Here is a 20,957-nt window from a genome sequence, read left to right as displayed (position 1 = left end):
TTGACTACGGGTCTTATTTTGGCAAAGTTACAACAAAAAGACTCTTCAGAAATAATTTTGTTTGAAAAATCGCCAAAAACCCCAAAAAACATATTAAAAACTTGGTTTTTGTGTCAAAACCCTGGGAAATATCGGTCAAATGTTGGAATGTCATACACCGTTGAATTCGCCAAAACCCCAAAAAACATATTAAAAACTTGGTTTTTGTGTCAAAACCCTGGGAAATAACGGTCAAATGTTGGAATGTCATACACCGTTGAATTCGTAATAAAATTTCCAATCGAATGGCATTCACAGTTAAAATTTGTTCAGATTTTCAAATTTCTGCAAAAATGATGATGTATCCCTTACAAAAAGTCAGAAATTCGGACAAAAATAATTTTTTCAAAAGACGTTTTTCAAAATTCTGTTTTTTTTGTCAAAACTAAATTTTTTGTTTTCAATCGATCAAGGATGGATGGTATAGGTTTCCAGCTGTTCAAAACTGCAACTCTTTTGACAATGGGTCTTATTTTGGCAAAGTTACAACAAAAAGACTCTTCAGAAATAATTTTGTTGAAAAATCGCCAAAAACCCCAAAAAACATATTAAAAACTTGGTTTTTGTGTCAAAACCCTGGGAAATAACGGTCAAATGTTGGAATGTCATACACCGTTGAATTCGTAATAAAATTTCCAATCGAATGGCATTCACAGTTAAAATTTTTTCAGATTTTCGAATTTCTGCAAAAAATGATGATGTACCCCCTTACAAAAAGTCAGAAATTCGGACAAAAATAAATTTTTCAAAAGAAGTTTTTCAAAATTCTGTTTTTTTGTCAAAACTAAATTTTTTGTTTTCAATCGATCAAGGATGGATGGTATAGGTTGCCAGCTGTTCAAAACTGCAACTCTTTTGACTATGGGTCTTATTTTGGCAAAGATACAAAAAAAAAGACTCTTCAGAAATAATTTTGTTTGAAAAATCGCCAAAACCCCAAAAAACATATTAAAAACTTGGTTTTTGTGTCAAAACCCTGGGAAATAACGGTCAAATGTTGGAATGTCATACACCGTTGAATTCGTAATAAAATTTCCAATCGAATGGCATTCACAGTTAAAATTTGTTCAGATTTTCAAATTTCTGCAAAAAATGATGATGTACCCCCTTACAAAAAAGTCAGAAATTCGGACAAAAATAAATTTTTCAAAAGAAGTTTTTCAAAATTCTGTTTTTTTGTCAAAACTAAATTTTTTGTTTTCAATCGATCAAGGATGGATGGTATAGGTTGCCAGCTGTTCAAAACTGCAACTTCTTTGACTACGGGTCTTATTTTGGCAAAGTTACAACAAAAAGACTCTTCAGAAATAATTTTGTTTGAAAAATCGCCAAAAACCCCAAAAAACATATTAAAAACTTGGTTTTTGTGTCAAAACCCTGGGAAATATCGGTCAAATGTTGGAATGTCATACACCGTTGAATTCGTAATAAAATTTCCAATCGAATGGCATTCACAGTTAAAATTTTTTCAGATTTTCAAATTTCTGCAAAAAATGATGATGTACCCCCTTACAAAAAAGTCAGAAATTCGGACAAAAATAATTTTTTCAAAAGACGTTTTTCAAAATTCTGTTTTTTTGTCAAAACTAAATTTTTTGTTTTCAATCGATCAAGGATGGATGGTATAGGTTGCCAGCTGTTCAAAACTGCAACTCTTTTGACTAAGGGTCTTATTTTGGCAAAGATACAAAAAAAAGACTCTTCAGAAATAATTTTGTTTGAAAAATCGCCAAAACCCCAAAAAACATATTAAAAACTTGGTTTTTGTGTCAAAACCCTGGGAAATAACGGTCAAATGTTGGAATGTCATACACCGTTGAATTCGTAATAAAATTTCCAATCGAATGGCATTCACAGTTAAAATTTGTTCAGATTTTCAAATTTCTGCAAAAAATGATGATGTACCCCCTTACAAAAAAGTCAGAAATTCGGACAAAAATAAATTTTTCAAAAGAAGTTTTTCAAAATTCTGTTTTTTTGTCAAAACTAAATTTTTTGTTTTCAATCGATCAAGGATGGATGGTATAGGTTGCCAGCTGTTCAAAACTGCACCTTCTTTGACTACGGGTCTTATTTTGGCAAAGTTACAACAAAAAGACTCTTCAGAAAAAATTTTGTTTGAAAAATCGACAAAAACCCCAAAAAACATATTAAAAACTTGGTTTTTGTGTCAAAACCCTGGGAAATAACGGTCAAATGTTGGAATGTCATACACCGTTGAATTCGTAATAAAATTTCCAATCGAATGGCATTCACAGTTAAAATTTTTTCAGATTTTCGAATTTCTGCAAAAAATGATGATGTACCCCCTTACAAAAAAGTCAGAAATTCGGACAAAAATAAATTTTTCAAAAGAAGTTTTTCAAAATTCTGTTTTTTTGTCAAAAATAAATTTTTTGTTTTTCAATCGATCAAGGATGGATGGTATAGGTTGCCAGCTGTTCAAAACTGCAACTCTTTTGACTATGGGTCTTATTTTGGCAAAGTTACAACAAAAAGACTCTTCAGAAATAATTTTGTTTGAAAAATCGCCAAAAACCCCAAAAAACATATTAAAAACTTGGTTTTTGTGTCAAAACCCTGGGAAATAACGGTCAAATGTTGGAATGTCATACACCGTTGAATTCGTAATAAAATTTCCAATCGAATGGCATTCACAGTTAAAATTTTTTCAGATTTTCGAATTTCTGCAAAAATGATGATGTACCCCCTTACAAAAAAGTCAGAAATTCGGACAAAAATAAATTTTTCAAAAGAAGTTTTTCAAAATTCTGTTTTTTTGTCAAAAATAAATTTTTTGTTTTCAATCGATCAAGGATGGATGGTATAGGTTGCCAGCTGTTCAAAACTGCAACTCTTTTGACTATGGGTCTTATTTTGGCAAAGTTACAACAAAAAGACTCTTCAGAAATAATTTTGTTTGAAAAAATCGCCAAAAACCCCAAAAAACATATTAAAAACTTGGTTTTTGTGTCAAAACCCTGGGAAATATCGGTCAAATGTTGGAATGTCATACACCGTTAATTCGTAATAAAATTTCCAATCGAATGGCATTCACAGTTAAAATTTGTTCAGATTTTCAAATTTCTGCAAAAAATGATGATGTACCCCCTTACAAAAAAGTCAGAAATTCGGACAAAAATAAATTTTTCAAAAGAAGTTTTTCAAAATTCTGTTTTTTTGTCAAAACTAAATTTTTTGTTTTCAATCGATCAAGGATGGATGGTATAGGTTGCCAGCTGTTCAAAACTGCAACTTCTTTGACTACGGGTCTTATTTTGGCAAAGTTACAACAAAAAGACTCTTCAGAAATAATTTTGTTTGAAAAATCGACAAAAAACCCCAAAAAACATATTAAAAACTTGGTTTTTGTGTCAAAACCCTGGGAAATATCGGTCAAATGTTGGAATGTCATACACCGTTTAATTCGTAATAAAATTTCCAATCGAATGGCATTCACAGTTAAAATTTGTTCAGATTTTCAAATTTCTGCAAAAAATGATGATGTACCCCCTTACAAAAAAGTCAGAAATTCGGACAAAAATAATTTTTCAAAAGACGTTTTTCAAAATTCTGTTTTTTTGTCAAAACTAAATTTTTTGTTTTCAATCGATCAAGGATGGATGGTATAGGTTTCCAGCTGTTCAAAACTGCAACTCTTTTGACAATGGGTCTTATTTTGGCAAAGTTACAACAAAAAGACTCTTCAGAAATAATTTTGTTGAAAAATCGCCAAAAACCCCAAAAACATATTAAAAACTTGGTTTTTGTGTCAAAACCCTGGGAAATAACGGTCAAATGTTGGAATGTCATACACCGTTGAATTCGTAATAAAATTTCCAATCGAATGGCATTCACAGTTAAAATTTTTTCAGATTTTCAAATTTCTGCAAAAAATGATGATGTACCCCCTTACAAAAAAGTCAGAAATTCGGACAAAAATAAATTTTTCAAAAGAAGTTTTTCAAAATTCTGTTTTTTTGTCAAAACTAAATTTTTTGTTTTCAATCGATCAAGGATGGATGGTATAGGTTGCCAGCTGTTCAAAACTGCAACTCTTTTGACTATGGGTCTTATTTTGGCAAAGTTACAACAAAAAGACTCTTCAGAAATAATTTTGTTTGAAAAATCCCCAAAAACCCCAAAAAACATATTAAAAACTTGATTTTTGTGTCAAAACCCTGGGAAATAACGGTCAAATGTTGGAATGTCATACACCGTTGAATTCGTAATAAATTTCCAATCGAATGGCATTCACAGTTAAAATTTTTTCAGATTTTCAAATTTCTGCAAAAATGATGATGTACCCCCTTACAAAAAAGTCAGAAATTCGGACAAAAATAATTTTTTCAAAAGACGTTTTTCAAAATTCTGTTTTTTTGTCAAAACTAAATTTTTTGTTTTCAATCGATCAAGGATGGATGGTATAGGTTTCCAGCTGTTCAAAACTGCAACTCTTTTGACAATGGGTCTTATTTTGGCAAAGTTACAACAAAAAGACTCTTCAGAAATAATTTTGTTGAAAAATCGCCAAAAACCCCAAAAAACATATTAAAAACTTGGTTTTTGTGTCAAAACCCTGGGAAATAACGGTCAAATGTTGGAATGTCATACACCGTTGAATTCGTAATAAAATTTCCAATCGAATGGCATTCACAGTTAAAATTTTTTCAGATTTTCAAATTTCTGCAAAAAATGATGATGTACCCCCTCACAAAAAAGTCCGAAATTCGGACAAAAATACATTTTTCAAAAGAAGTTTTTCAAAATTCTGTTTTTTTGTCAAAACTAAATTTTTTGTTTTCAATCGATCAAGGATGGATGGTATAGGTTTCCAGCTGTTCAAAACTGCAACTCTTTTGACTATGGGTCTTATTTTGGCAAAGTTACAACAAAAAGACTCTTCAGAAATAATTTTGTTTGAAAAATCCCCAAAAACCCCAAAAAACATATTAAAAACTTGATTTTTGTGTCAAAACCCTGTGAAATAACGGTCAAATGTTGGAATGTCATACACCGTTGAATTCGTAATAAAATTTCCAATCGAATGGCATTCACAGTTAAAATTTTTTCAGATTTTCAAATTTCTGCAAAAAATGATGATGTACCCCCTTACAAAAAAGTCAGAAATTTGGACAAAAATAAATTTTTCAAAAGAAGTTTTTCAAAATTCTGTTTTTTTGTCAAAACTAAATTTTTTGTTTTCAATCGATCAAGGATGGATGGTATAGGTTGCCAGCTGTTCAAAACTTCAACTTCTTTGACTACTGGTCTTATTTTGGCAAAGTTACAACAAAAAGACTCTTCAGAAATAATTTTATTTGAAAAATCCACAAAAACCCCAAAAAACATATTAAAAACTTGGTTTTTGTGTCAAACCCTGGGAAATAACGGTCAAATGTTGGAATGTCATACACCGTTGAATTCGTAATAAAATTTCCAATCGAATGGCATTCACAGTTAAAATTTTTTCAGATTTTCAAATTTCGGACAAAAATAATTTTTTTAAAAGACGTTTTTCAAAATTCTGTTTTTTTGTCAAAACTAAATTTTTTGTTTTCAATCGATCAAGGATGGATGGTATAGGGTGCCAGCTGTTCAAAACTGCAACTCTTTTGACTATGGGTCTTATTTTGGCAAAGTTACAACAAAAAGACGCTTCAGAAATAATTTTGTTTGAAAAATCCCCAAAAACCCCAAAAAACATATTAAAAACTTGGTTTTTGTGTCAAAACCCTGGGATATATCGGTCAAATGTTGGAATGTCATACACCGTTTAATTCGTAATAAAATTTCCAATCGAATGGCATTCACAGTTAAAATTTGTTCAGATTTTCAAATTTCTGCAAAAAATGATGATGTATCCCCTTACAAAAAAGTCAGAAATTCGGACAAAAATAATTTTTTCAAAAGACGTTTTTCAAAATTCTGTTTTTTTGTCAAAACTAAATTTTTTGTTTTCAATCGATCAAGGATGGATGGTATAGGGTGCCAGCTGTTCAAAACTGCAACTCTTTTGACTATAGGTCTTATTTTGGCAAAGTTACAACAAAAAGACTCTTCAGAAATAATTTTGTTGAAAAATCGCCAAAAACCCCAAAAAACATATTAAAAACTTGGTTTTTGTGTCAAAACCCTGGGAAATAACGGTCAAATGTTGGAATGTCATACACCGTTGAATTCGTAATAAAATTTCAATCGAATGGCATTCACAGTTAAAATTTTTTCAGATTTTCAAATTTCTGCAAAAAATGATGATGTACCCCCTCACAAAAAAGTCCGAAATTCGGACAAAAATACATTTTTCAAAAGAAGTTTTTCAAAATTCTGTTTTTTTGTCAAAACTAAATTTTTTGTTTTCAATCGATTAAGGATGGATGGTATAGGTTTCCAGCTGTTCAAAACTGCAACTCTTTTGACTATGGGTCTTATTTTGGCAAAGTTACAACAAAAAGACGCTTCAGAAATAATTTTGTTTGAAAAATCGCCAAAAACCCCAAAAAACATATTAAAAACTTGGTTTTTGTGTCAAAACCCTGGGAAATAACGGTCAAATGTTGGAATGTCATACACCGTTGAATTCGTAATAAAATTTCCAATCGAATGGCATTCACAGTTAAAATTTTTTCAGATTTTCAAATTTCTGCAAAAAATGATGATGTACCCCCTTACAAAAAAGTCAGAAATTCGGACAAAAATAATTTTTTCAAAAGACGTTTTTCAAAATTCTGTTTTTTTGTCAAAACTAAATTTTTTGTTTTCAATCGATCAAGGATGGATGGTATAGGTTGCCAGCTGTTCAAAACTGCAACTCTTTTGACTATGGGTCTTATTTTGGCAAAGTTACAACAAAAAGACTCTTCAGAAATAATTTTGTTTGAAAAATCGACAAAAACCCCAAAAAACATATTAAAAACTTGGTTTTTGTGTCAAAACCCTGGGAAATAACGGTCAAATGTTGGAATGTCATACACCGTTGAATTCGTAATAAAATTTCCAATCGAATGGCATTCACAGTTAAAATTTGTTCAGATTTTCAAATTTCTGCAAAAAATGATGATGTACCCCCTTACAAAAAAGTCAGAAATTCGGACAAAAATAGTTTTTTCAAAAGACGTTTTTCAAAATTCTGTTTTTTTGTCAAAACTAAATTTTTTGTTTTCAATCGATCAAGGATGGATGGTATAGGTTGCCAGCTATTTAAAACTGCAACTCTTTTGACTATGGGTCTTATTTTGGCAAAGTTACAACAAAAAGACTCTTCAGAAATAATTTTGTTTGAAAAATCGCCAAAAACCCCAAAAAACATATTAAAAACTTGGTTATTGTGTCAAAACCCTGGGAAATAACGGTCAAATGTTGGAATGTCATACACCGTTGAATTCGTAATAAAATTTCCAATCGAATGGCATTCACAGTTAAAATTTTTTCAGATTTTCAAATTTCTGCAAAAAATGATGATGTACCCCCTTACAAAAAAGTCAGAAATTCGGACAAAAATAAATTTTTCAAAAGACGTTTTTCAAAATTCTGTTTTTTTGTCAAAACTAAATTTTTTGTTTTCAATCGATCAAGGATGGATGGTATAGGTTTCCAGCTGTTCAAAACTGCAACTCTTTTGACAATGGGTCTTATTTTGGCAAAGTTACAACAAAAAGACTCTTCAGAAATAATTTTGTTTGAAAAATCGCCAAAAACCCCAAAAAACATATTAAAAACTTGGTTTTTGTGTCAAAACCCTGGGAAATATCGGTCAAATGTTGGAATGTCATACACCGTTGAATTCGTAATAAAATTTCCAATCGAATGGCATTCACAGTTAAAATTTTTTCAGATTTTCAAATTTCTGCAAAAAATGATGATGTACCCCCTTACAAAAAAGTCAGAAATTCGGACAAAAATAGTTTTTTCAAAAGACGTTTTTCAAAATTCTGTTTTTTTGTCAAAACTAAATTTTTTGTTTTCAATCGATCAAGGATGGATGGTATAGGTTTCCAGCTGTTCAAAACTGCAACTCTTTTGACAATGGGTCTTATTTTGGCAAAGTTACAACAAAAAGACTCTTCAGAAATAATTTTGTTTGAAAAATCGCCAAAAACCCCAAAAAACATATTAAAAACTTGGTTTTTGTGTCAAAACCCTGGGAAATAACGGTCAATTGTTGGAATGTCATACACCGTTGAATTCGTTATAAAATTTCCAATCGAATGGCATTCACAGTTAAAATTTTTTCAGATTTTCAAATTGCTGCAAAAAATGATGATGTACCCCCTTACAAAAAAGTCAGAAATTCGGACAAAAATAAATTTTTCAAAAGACGTTTTTCAAATTCTGTTTTTTTGTCAAAACTAAATTTTTTGTTTTCAATCGATCAAGGATGGATGGTATAGGTTTCCAGCTGTTCAAAACTGCAACTCTTTTGACAATGGGTCTTATTTTGGCAAAGTTACAACAAAAAGACTCTTCAGAAATAATTTTGTTTGAAAAATCGTCAAAAACCCCAAAAAACATATTAAAAACTTGGTTTTTGTGTCAAAACCCTGGGAAATATCGGTCAAATGTTGGAATGTCATAGACCGTTGAATTCGTAATAAAATTTCCAATCAAATGGCATTCACAGTTAAAATTTTTTCAGATTTTCAAATTTCTGCAAAAAATGATGATGTACCCCCTTACAAAAAAGTCAGAAATTCGGACAAAAATAAATTTTTCAAAAGACATTTTTCAAAATTCTGTTTTTTTGTCAAAACTAAATTTTTTGTTTTCAATCGAACAAGGATGGATGGTATAGGTTGCCAGCTGTTCAAAACCCCAAAAAACATATTAAAAACTTGGTTTTTGTGTCAAAACCCTGGGAAATAACGGTCAATTGTTGGAATGTCCTAGACCGTTGAATTCGTAATAAAATTTCCAATCAAATGGCATTCACAGTTAAAATTTTTTCAGATTTTCAAATTTCTGCAAAAAATGATGATGTACCCCCTTACAAAAAAGTCAGAAATTCGGACAAAAATACATTTTTCAAAAGAAGTTTTTCAAAATTCTGTTTTCTTGTCAAAACTAAATTTTTTGTTTTCAATCGATCAAGGATGGATGGTATAGGTTTCCAGCTGTTCAAAACTGCAACTCTTTTGACTATGGGTCTTATTTTGGACCCTTCAGAAATAATTTTGTTTGAAAAATCGCCAAAAACCCCAAAAAAACATATTAAAAACTTGGTTTTTGTGTCAAAACCCTGGGAAATAATGGTCAAATGTTGGAACGTCATACACCGTTGAATTCGTAATAAAATTTCCAACCGAATGGCATTCACAGTTAAAAGTTTTTTCAGATTGTCAAATTTTCGCAAAAAATGATGATAGTATAGGTTGCCAGCTCTTTAAAACATCAACTCTTATGGCTATGAGTCCTATTTTGGCAAAGACAAAAATAAAATCCTTTGGCGGAAAATCAGGATTGGGACTTTGCATAAAAAACAAGCTTTTTAATAGTTGTTTTGTTATTACTTGGCCTAAATTAGCCGCACGCTTAGGAATACTGTTTTCAGCAGCCTTTTCAATAACCTGTTGCTTTTAAACAAATTTTGATTTCTTTGTACAAATGAAGTGGAATAATCTGATATTTGAATTCTATTTGGGTTTCTACAAGTTCGACCGAAATAAATTCGTCACACAGAAGTTTTGCTGTAGATGTTGAGGTTACGCTTGAGGTAAATGCTGGGGATGAGGTTGAGGTTGAGGCTTAGTCCCGGATTCTCGCGACCGCGTGGCATCATTACTGTCATCGGCATCGGCAACGGCATTCCCATTTCCATACCCCGCCCACGCCCCCGCCCACGCCCACGGCCACGCCCACTCCTACCACTACCATTTCCCTTTCCCCACCGCAGACTTATTCTGCTAAAATATTTATCTGTGGCCCAATCGCTGGCGTGTGTGAACAAGTTTGCGGATTGGGAGGAGGGAGCAAATTTAATGTCACAAACTTTTGATGTGTTCTAATTTATATACAAACAGACAAATAGACAGACTTGCAGACGACAGCGTGGCTTCTTTATCTTCTCGTCATACCCTTCAAAGGGGTACTATTGTTCCTAGTGATATATTATATGTTGCTACTTCGCTGGTTAATAAATACCATGAAAAACAAGTACTTTAAAAATAGTTAACTGTAATCTGTAGGGGTATTTCGATAGCAAAGTAAGCATCTAAATTATATAGGTTTTAAATTCTAAAACTGTACGATGGGTATATAAAAACGTATGAAAAATTCGAATTAAATTATAAATGGCACACAAGTACATATTGAATTTTATTTAAGGTATGTAAATATCGCCATACCCTAGGGGTTGGCCCCGAATCGTTAAAGTAAATTTGTTTTCACGCTCGACGGCGAATTGTGCGACTTGCCCGATCTTTCCACACCCCCTTTGGTTCCTTCCCTCAGGCACCCGTTCCCTATTTTTTAGCCAGACTTTGGCATTCTCTCGCCCCCGAACCACCAAAAACACGCAGCTTTGCCTTGCATTGGAAATTTTTCGTGCGAGCTGTGCTCTTGTTAATATTTCATATGTCATCGCAAGGAGTCCCAGACTCCATCCATCAGCCGTCGTTCACAGCATCCCCAGAAATCCCCCACGTACCCAAATTCCACCTCCCTGAATTTCCCTGTAAGCGGCCACAACTCTTAAACTCTTAAATCGCTTGCGTTTAAAAATTTGATTATGTGACATTTTGCGTTCAGCTTTTGTGACAGCATAAAGGGAAGGAAAAACCGAAACAAAAAAAAAGGGCAAATTAAATTTGTACACAGATTCACGTTTTTTTTTTTTTTTTTTTTGGCTTTTATTTATTTTTTTCATTTTTCTGTGGTGGTTGATTGTTGCTGTTGTTGTTGTGGTTGTCTTTGCAGGAGGAGCAGGAACAGGTTTTCCGCACGGAGCCTGTGGTAATTTCATTCCCTTTTATGAAGGCTTTTCCGCATTTTTGGCATTAAGAAGCAAATAAAAGCAGTTATTGTGAGATGATCGACTTAACGATACCCGGTATATAAATAAAATGTGTTTTCTAGAATCACTCAGAATCACTGCGGTTTTGCTTTATCTCATTTTATATTATTTAGAGCTTTTAAAACGAGTTCTTAATGTTATATAAATTATTATGAATAAGGTTTTACAGTTAAAACAAAAAAAATTCAAGAAATATTAGCTTTTGAAAATTATAATATTATTTTAAAATTTAAATATTTGTTAAGGTGGTACAAAAGCAATTGAAACACAACTTCCTTTTTTTTCTGAACTATTACAATATTATAAAATAAATAGGTAAGCAAAATTTGTTTTTAATTTGTTTCTGTTCATGTATGTAAGTTATACATACATTTTTCGGTGTTCCCCTATAAACATATTTTTTTAATATTATCAAACTTTAAAGTAGTGTTTACAAATTGCTCGAATATTTATTATGAATTCATGTTCAAAAATTAAAATTATAATTTAAAACACACCAAAATGTTTTTCAAGATCAACATTTAATTTTTCCCAAGGCCATTTTTTAGCAAACGTTTTTTTTTTTTGACATTTTGTGATCCTTGGTGGTCATTTGTGAGTATTATTTATTTTGTGTGCGCTGGCATTAAGCGACTGAAATCGGCTTAAATGCCCTAGTGCCGCCCAATCAGCGGGGCCGAGGGGGCGTGGCAGCTGGATGGGACTTTGGGGACCAATTGCGAACTGTGAGCGGTTTTTATTTTTTTGTTTCTGCTTGCTGTCTCGTTTTATGCATAATTTATGCAAAATATCCAAGTACAAATTGACATTAATCAGTATGCTTTATTGACTCGTCCAACGCCGCCGGTCGCCGGACTTTTGCCAGGATAGGCTTTGGCCTGAAGCTCACACCCATCAAACATCAAATATCACCCATTAACCATTACCCATTACCCATTGGGAAAATGTCAGAGTCGAGATAAAGCGGCACTCATGGTCGATGACATTTCTGGTGTGTGCTCCACTTTGTACCGACCCAACATTCCCATTACTTAATCAAGAAATTCCTTTTGCCTTTGACTTTGCAGTTTGCCACCCCAAAAATCAGACCACCACCCTTCGCCCACCGCCAAGCGTTAATGTCCTTTACGACATTTGCACGTTTTGCTTGTGTGCCAAAAAGGGTATCCCCATTACCCCTTTCAAGCCACATTTTGTATTCGATATTTACTATGGACTGACTTTTGGTTAATTATTTAAATATCAATTGTCAATACATGCATATAACTTAAATAGCAAAATTCCATTTTTATTACCGCTTTATTTTTGGCTCGACAAATTCGGATGAAAATAAGCAGCATTTAATAAATATGCAACCAATAAATTCTTTTAAATATCTGATATATAATTGCTGCAATTGTGATTTTATGCATTGAATAGCATAGCCTGGAAATCCAAAAATTATATTGTTAATATATAAGCAATTGTTTTAAATAAATAAAAAGGTCTCTCATACTCTCAATGCATTGCACTTGAATTTGGTTTTAAGTCAAATAACAGTCCCTACCAACTGGTATTTGTAATATTCCCAAAAAATTCTCTCACTTAAACATTAATAGGGCCAATTTTTAAAAAAGCTTTTTGTTTCCCTTTTTGTTTAAGTGTCTGACTTAGACAGTCAGAAGACAACAGCAGCTACATTAATTAAACAAATTGTATGAATATGAAGTGTATTTGCAGTTCAGTTCTGGATAACTTCGTAATGACTTTCCTTCTTGTGTTTTGTTGATAATGAAAGTGACTTGACATTCCGCCCCTTGTGGCTTCCAGTTGTATTCGGTGACCTCGTGCCCTCTTCTTCGAAATCTTTTGGGGGTGTGGAATTCACCAGCAGGAATTCGCAATAAACGTGGCCCCGGGATGGGATAAGCCAAAGCTCATTTGACCTGGACTTTGGCAGCGAAAAAAGGTTGATTCCACAAGACAAGGTATTTTATGGAAGAAAATATGACAAGAAGTTTTCCCAGTTGATCGTCATCAAAACTTTACCGAGTAAAACAACACATCTTCTTTTCTGTATTGATCCTTCGATTTTCTTAACAAATCAAAATTTGTGATAATTGTAATGTTTAATAAGTATATGTAGAATAATGCTAAACGTATCTAACAGCCAAGATTTAGTATTTAACTGTACATATTTACAAGGATATCAGTACAGTAAGCCCTGTTAATCTGTAGTTTTTCAAACTTTGTACACTTTAAAAGCTTAAAAAATATCAATGACTCGTAAAAAAATAACGGTTTTACTCTATTAATATTTTTAAGTATCGTCCGCATTTCAATATATGATTGCAAAAATGGGTGAAAAAAAATAAACAATATTTTAGTGCCAATTAAGTACATTTCATGAAAAAACACCAGTTATCAAAGATGAATGGCTTGTGATTTTCCAAATCAAACAAAATTATCTTGGAAAATGCGCAAATTCTATCTTTATTATTGAAACTGACGAAGGGTTACAGTAACTTCACCTTCAATATGTTTAAAAACTCAGTTAGTAGTTTTGTTTACAATTGGAATTGCAGGAATTGCATTTAAGCAAGCGATTGTGACTACCCAAGAACGGGCTCCTGGGACATCACAAACGCCGGAATGGAAGTCGGTGCCGGGGTTGTGCTCCTGGAGGCGACTTCATTTAAGAACGCCCCGGGAAAGTTGTCCAACTTGCTGGCCACGTCCTCCACCCGGCAACACTGCACCAATCCGTAGGCGGGAAACTGGTGGAGACTGGCGAACAGGCTGCTCCTCAGCCAGGACACCTGGTCGCACATCGAGGAGCACAGGTCGCTGGAATTGCCGTGGCGGTACTGCAAGGGCATCAAGATCAGGAAATCGGAAATAAATATATAAAAAGGGAGTTCCAAAAACTTGATTTGAGTATTCGAAAATTATTTTAAAATCCTGCATACGGATTAAAGTAACAACCGAATAATATTTTTTGGGCTTAACAATTTACAAACGTTATCATAAAATTAAAAAAAAATGGCATTACATTGAATCAAAATTGCCAGGACGCCATCGAAAACTAACATAACATAATTAACATACACAAACACCCAAAAAAAAATTGTCATATAAACCTAACTATTGTTACAGAAATTTGGTATTTCTCAATGAGATGAGTATTTAATTAATACCTCGAAGGCATCAAAATAAAACTAATGTTGTTTAAAAATAAGCAATTAGACTACAGTTTTAGTCTTTTCGGCTTAGAAATGAATCTAAAAAGTATAGGGGCTACATGAATTATTATTATAATTTAATACTGTCTGTAATTTATTATCAAAACACAATTATTCAAACTAAACTTTCAGTTTTTTTTTGTGGGTATAATTCCTACAAAAATAAACATAATTTTGTTCTCTAATTCATGTATCTCTTTTTGTGTTAAAAGAAATTTAAGTTGTGTTCCATTATTTTTTATGGTCATTCTAAATATATGTAGTCTATTGTTTACCTGTAGTAGAGCTAACTACAAAGCGTTGACATCACAGTAAACACTTGGTGTGATCAGTGTTTTCTGTTACACCCCCGACTATCTAAGGATGCAATATGCTTTTGTGGATACGTACGAATGGCGAGTTGTGTCCGATGATGACGAACTCGTCCTGAACGCCGCCAGTTGCCTCCAGGGCGTGCACATGGGCCCAAATGTGGGCGGGAACTGGCTGGGAGCTGCCGTCGGCCAGTTCGATGGCCAGCGAGCGGCTGGCGTTACAGGATCGGCCCACGGGCAGCGGCAGCTCCAGCACTCCGGAGACGCCCAGCCGGACGTCGAAGTGGACGCCGGCTGAGGTGGCCACTCGCATCGCCGTCACCCAGTGCTTCCAGTTGCCGGAACGCAGGGCGCTCAGCCAGGTGGTGGTCACCATGTCCTCGTAGCCGGCCAACTGGCTGTCAACAGCCTCGTCCTGAACCAGACTGGCGGACTGGAAGCCTCCTCCCAGGAACAACTGCGCCAGCTGCTTCTCCTTCACCATGTAGCCGTCAATTTCGGCCTGGCTGCTTGAAAATACACTATGTAAAGAGCAGCCACGTGTATCTTATTCACTGAAACCCACCTGACGGACTTGATTAGGTTTTTGCTGTACGTTACATTGATGTCCAATCCGATATCATTTAACTGGCCCAAATGCGTCTGTTAGCAGGAACCGAACATCAGATTAAAAAAAGTTTCATAAATAAATTATTAAATAATAGAAAACTATTTGATTATCTATGGCTTACGGCTTTAACAAACAAAAAAAGTATGTTTTGATTTCTCATTTAGTATTATAAATATTTTATTTTCTTGATATTTTAGTGTAATGCAATTTTTATTGTGTTTAAACTTTATTTCTTACTACATCAATATGAAGATTATTGTAGACTTCCTTTTTAATTTATTGTTATAACCTGATCATTAAATGTAAAAGCAAAATGTATTATGTTTAAAAAGCATAAATATTTGCGGTTTTTTTGGTTTTGCATTTGCTGTGATTAGAAACTTTTGACAATTTTGAGATCATGGATATATTACGACATTATAATTCCTACCTTTTGCAAAATGCGGTTCTTTGTGGGGAACGTTGTGTAGCCGATATACTTAATCCGCGAGGCAACAATATCATAGCACAAGGCGGCACTTTTCATAGACCCCTTTTCATCGAAGTCATGGCCCAAAACGAGAGTCATGTCGCCTTCGCAGTTGGGCAAACTGGTCCTGCTCTCAAACAATTGAGACACTCCTTTTAGACACTTCACTTTAAGTACTCTGAGGTCACTTACGAGACTTGAACTTTTGAAATAACCATTAGATTGGCAGCGCAGTGTATGCTTAACATCATTAATTTCAAATAATTGGTTATGTGTTTTATAATCGCTAAAATCGGAAAAAATATCTTTTATTAAAAACTATTTATACTCCTTATAATATAAAGTTAAGCTTCCCGATACGCTTCACTTCACTTGTATTCGTACAGATTGGTTAGACCATGTCCTCACAATAATCACATATAATTTTAAAAACGTATTTAGGTTTACAAAATGAATTAAGTATTAATGAATTAAAAAGGTAAAATTATTATGAGGCTCTGTTAAAATGTCTGTCAAATCAAAATCTGAAGCAGAGTGTAACATTCGAGTGTCTAAAACAATTTCGTTTGCCTTTTTGTAAAATCTCACACTTTAATAATATTAACAAGTAACAAATTATAAAAAAAAAGGTCCAAAATTATTTGAATTAATAGAAAATTATAAATTATAAACTTTTAAAAGCTTCTTTGTCTTTAGATTGGAAACGAGCTAATACTTCCAAATGTAAATCACGCAATTAAATGAATAAACAATCTGCAAACCTACCAATAAGTAAATGAGAATCCACTGCCGCAAAACAACTCAATTGTTTCGCCTGTATCGCGTTCATGTATTCCAGCGGAATCGGACAATAGCTTTTTGGATCCAAAGGTCGTAACGATCAGTGGAGCGGTGGCGATTGCCTCAAGGTTGCAAGATCCCATTACATCCTGGGACAGTCCACAGAGAAGCGAAAAAGCAAAAAACACAGTGTATAGCGGCCACATCGCGACGTTTTTAGAGCTCAACTGATCGGGTCTCCCAACGCGATCCCTTTTTATAGGGCCGCATTGCTGATAGTGCAAAATTTCGTATCGCATTTACGAATCGTATTTGTCCACCGACTACTGACGAGTGCAGTGCTAAAATCGATAACCCAAGCCAAATTAAAGATTAAGTAATGATCAAACATATATGTAGGGTATAAAAAATAAGTATATGTTTAACAACACTTTCTTTCGAATTATCCTACAAGTAATTTAAAAGCAAGAAGTAATGTACACATTTATTTGTTTAATTTAGGAGAAATAGATTTAAAAATATCTCTTTAAGTCTCCGCTATGCAATTTTTCACTTTTAGTGCAAAATGATCAATTTACACGATTTTGCATCACGTTTAAAAATCTGGAGTTAAAAAAAAATAAGAAAAGCGATTTAACTATTTAGGTGTACGAGTATATTCCTAAAGCTACTTAATCACGAAAACGAAATGTGTTCGTTGGCCCCAGAGTGCAATTGTTGCTGAAAGATGAGTGTGTTGATAAGAACATAAATACTCAATTTATTTATATGAGAGTAATTGTGCACTTAAAGCAGAAAACTTTGTTATTTAAAGTTGGCACATAGGGGCGTGGCAGCCAGTGTTCGACGCCCCTTCTACGGCTAATATGGCTTCCGGTGAACATCATAGGGGGGCATCACGGGGTCATCACATAGATCTTACTACGTTTGAAAGGTAAAAGAACTCGTTTAGAAATCACTAAGTCCTTTTTTTCACATTCTTTTTGTTTTTTCAGCACTTAAAAATAAACAAAAATTAATAGAAAAAAGCTTTATGACCTGTTGATTTATGTAGAAAAATGTGTAACAAATTTCAGAACAATCGGTTTGATAGTTTTGGCGCTAGATGTTCGCAGAATCCACAAATGGCATTCGTGAAAAAATCGACTTAACGTTTTTCTTAATCAAAAATCCATCATAAAAACTAGAAATTTTTATAACATTGTCAGTTTTATATTGAATTACTTGAATTCCTGGCGAAACCGCATCAAAATATTGTAGATTTATTGTACCCCCCTTGTAAGCTTTTTGACGTCTTTGAACCAGAATAGAAATGTTTTTCGTTTATTTATTAGTTATTTAATTTTAAATGTTCACATAGTTATTCGTTTGTGGAGGTGCAGTTTAATTAATTATTATTGTTTACATAGTTATTTTTCGGTAGTGGTGGCTGTTGCCTGCACTCCAGATCTTGAGCCGTAAAAGGAATCCAACTTCTGGGCCACATCCTCCACACGGCAGCACAGCATTAGGCCATTGATTGGATACCGATGGAGCCTGGCGAAGAGGGTGTTCCTCAGCCAGGACACCTGATCGCACATTGATGGGCAAAAGTCCGCAGAAGTTCCGCCTCGGAACTGCAAAAAGAATACAGAAGGAATAATAATATGAAACAGAAATGCCTAGTAAATAATAAAAACACCAAAGTAGTAAACCAATTAAATAGATTTAAAGGTAATAAACCAATGAATGAATTTAATTTTATATTCCTCTTTGTCATCAATATACATCAATATATTATTAAATATACATATATATTTTTTTTTCATATTTTATTTATTATTTGAAAGTTATATATATTTATAACCAACGTCGAGTTCAAGCAAAAACTTCGATTAATATATTTTTTATATATTAATTTCATTCTTAAAGTTCAAACTTGCATAAGTAACATAAAATGTAAGGCACTCTTTATGAAATTATATGTCTTTCAATTTTTCGTTTCTAAAATTAATTATCAATTAGTTTGTACTCACAAAGGGGGAGTTGTGCCCGACTAGGACAAACTCGTCCTCGGGCCTTCCAGTTGGTTGGAGGGCTTGCACATGGGCCCAAATGTGGGCGGGCACCGGGAGGACGCTGCCGTCCGCCAGGTCGATGGCCAGATCGCAGCTGTCCGGGCTCTCCGGCATCTCGATCAGTCCGGAGACGCCGAGGCGGATGTCGAACTGGTCGCCGGACTCACTGGCCGATCGCAGGGCCGCGAGCCAGTGCCTCCAGTTTCCGGTGCGCAGGTTGTGCAGCCAGACGATGCTCATCATGTCCTCGTAGCCGGCCAAATGGACGACCAATGCCTCGTCCTGGACCAAACTGGCGTAATCGAAGGGCCCGGTGCCGAACATCTGCGTTAGCTGCTTTTCCTTGCCCCAAAAGGCGTCCACATCAGCCTGACTGCAATCGGAAAAATAATTGAAATTATTAATTGCAAATATTGTTTCTGTACTTAAATGTGATGATTAGCAAACGTGATTATTATTATTATTTAAAACATAAAGCAAATTAAAAATTTATTTATATTGTATTTTCTTACATTTTTTTTTCTGTTTTTAAATGGTCTTTAAAATAATGAATTATATTTAGTGTGTATAACTCATGTAATGTAGTACTTGGAGATTGCTAGAACCCTTCTTTTTTTTTGCATACTCACCTGGCTGTTTTAAAAAATCGATCGCTGGCGTTCACATTTATATCGAAACCAAGTTCATTCAATTGTCCTTCTTGCGACTGTAAAAAATATCGAAAAATGGCAAAAATAACTTAAAAATTTACGAAGAAAATAAAAGCAAACTTCTTGTCCTGCATCAACTGAAATACATTTAGTAATTCTTATAATAATTTTAGTTTTTGATATTTTTTGCTGCACTCAAAAAATGCTTGTTAAGACAACACCTCTAATACAAGTAATATAGTTAAGCTGTAATTCAAAATTGCTTACCAATTCGAGGGCTCTGCTCTTTGTGGGATACGTCGTATAGACTATGTATTTCAGTTGAGCTCCAGCGATATTATAGCACAAAGCCGCACTTTTAATTGAACCCATTTCCTGAAAATCGTGGCCCAAAACGAAACTTGTGTGCTCCTTGCAGTTGGGCAAACTGGTCCTACTTTCGAACATTGCAGCCACTCCGTTTATACATTCAACACTTTTTTTATCTCCATCGATTCTCAATCCTTCATGGTTGTTGAAAAGAAAACTGCCATCTGGTTGGCAGCTCAACGTTTCCGTTGTGTAGTCAGAAAAAAACTGATTTATACTAGAATCATTAAATGTTAAAAATCATGAAATGTTAAAACAAACTTATTTGAAAGGAGAACAGAATTTTTTTTTAAGTTTTAAAAACAACGACCTTATGTCGGGGTTAAGTTTAAGCACAAACCCATCATTTTTGAACATGAATCCAGTGCTGCAATAAAACTCGATTTTTTCGCTCTTATTTCGTTCTATTAAGCCGGAATAACCAGAGAGTAATGTTTTGGAACCGATGGTGGTTACAAGAAGCGGAGCTGTCTTCAAAGTATTTATTTGACACTTTTTCTCAACATTCGAGTTGTACATTGCTGCAGCGAACAAAACCAGTAACAAAAACGCTCCTGCTGCCATAGCTTGATTTTAATTATTGACTGATTCGGGACGGTCTCCGGGTTCTCCGGTCGGACGGACTGCTGATTCTGCAACATCTCCCATCAGACGACTTTACTCATCAGTTCTGTTTTCGCGATAACCCAAAGACACAAAGTACAACTTTCACAATCAACGTTATAACGTTGTTATTACAAAGAAGTATAATAAGGGCAAAAATTAGGGATGTTCTTATATACGTATGTATGTATGATGTGCAAACTAGAAACAGATTGGTACTTCTATTTAAGTGGATTTGTTTCGAAATTTATTTTGGCAAAGAAAGTCTGTAGAACAGCGTCAGTTTCAATTAGATCGCTGCGTCAACTGTGAATTAATGAATAAACAAAATATATAGTTTGTTTTATGTCAATTTCAATTTCAAAAGTTGAAAAAACAACTATTTCGTGACCGCAGCTTAACAAACATCTAGGCAATTTTACAGCTTTGTAAGTCTGAATTTCCTTCAATTCATTAAATAAATAAGAAAAGCGGGAGGCCATTGTTTGTCTATACAAAGCTGATTAATCGTATGTGCTTCCTGATCTTGGGATCCCCCTTTTTTGCAATTTCCCACAGCAAAATGGGATTGCTGATTATGGATTTCCATTCGAGTAAGCGTGCGCTAAAATGTCTGAATGTAAATCTGTTTTATTTAGATCGCTGCAACAATTTATTTGTTGGCCGAACAAATGTGACTACACTTAATCTGTCCAATCAATCTGTATATAAATCAGCAATAAAAATATATTTATTGTAATAGACATCATCAGCCTTATGAACTTTAAACATATATACATACAAAAACACAGTGGGCAAAATAAGTTAAAGTAATCTTTGCACTAAAACTTAATAGAA

The 20,957-nt window shown here is 33.8% G+C and overlaps 2 protein-coding genes across 2 annotated transcripts; both read right to left on the bottom strand.

Moving 5' to 3' along the window:
* Nucleotides 1-13,490: 13,490 nt before the first annotated feature.
* On the bottom strand, nt 13,491-16,689 carry LOC128260885 (uncharacterized). The gene is made up of 5 exons (XM_052994195.1): nt 16,427-16,689; nt 15,623-15,947; nt 15,148-15,224; nt 14,659-15,088; nt 13,491-13,893 (listed from the first exon to the last, which is right to left on the bottom strand). The coding sequence occupies exons 1-5, from the start codon at nt 16,645-16,647 to the stop codon at nt 13,639-13,641; spliced, it is 1,308 nt and encodes a 435-aa protein (XP_052850155.1). The 5' UTR covers nt 16,648-16,689; the 3' UTR covers nt 13,491-13,638.
* A 1,065-nt stretch (nt 16,690-17,754) lies between these two features.
* On the bottom strand, nt 17,755-20,269 carry LOC128260860 (uncharacterized). The gene is made up of 5 exons (XM_052994142.1): nt 19,858-20,269; nt 19,416-19,734; nt 19,128-19,204; nt 18,457-18,871; nt 17,755-18,057 (listed from the first exon to the last, which is right to left on the bottom strand). Exons 1-5 carry the CDS (start codon nt 20,079-20,081, stop codon nt 17,851-17,853), a joined length of 1,242 nt encoding a protein of 413 aa, XP_052850102.1. The 5' UTR covers nt 20,082-20,269; the 3' UTR covers nt 17,755-17,850.
* Nucleotides 20,270-20,957: the final 688 nt, after the last annotated feature.

The sequence above is a fragment of the Drosophila gunungcola genome (assembly GCF_025200985.1).
Source record: "Drosophila gunungcola strain Sukarami chromosome X unlocalized genomic scaffold, Dgunungcola_SK_2 000043F, whole genome shotgun sequence".
In the NCBI taxonomy this organism is placed as follows: domain Eukaryota; kingdom Metazoa; phylum Arthropoda; class Insecta; order Diptera; family Drosophilidae; genus Drosophila; species Drosophila gunungcola.
Note: the sequence above shows the minus strand (reverse complement) of the source record. Positions and strands in the feature narration are given on the sequence as shown.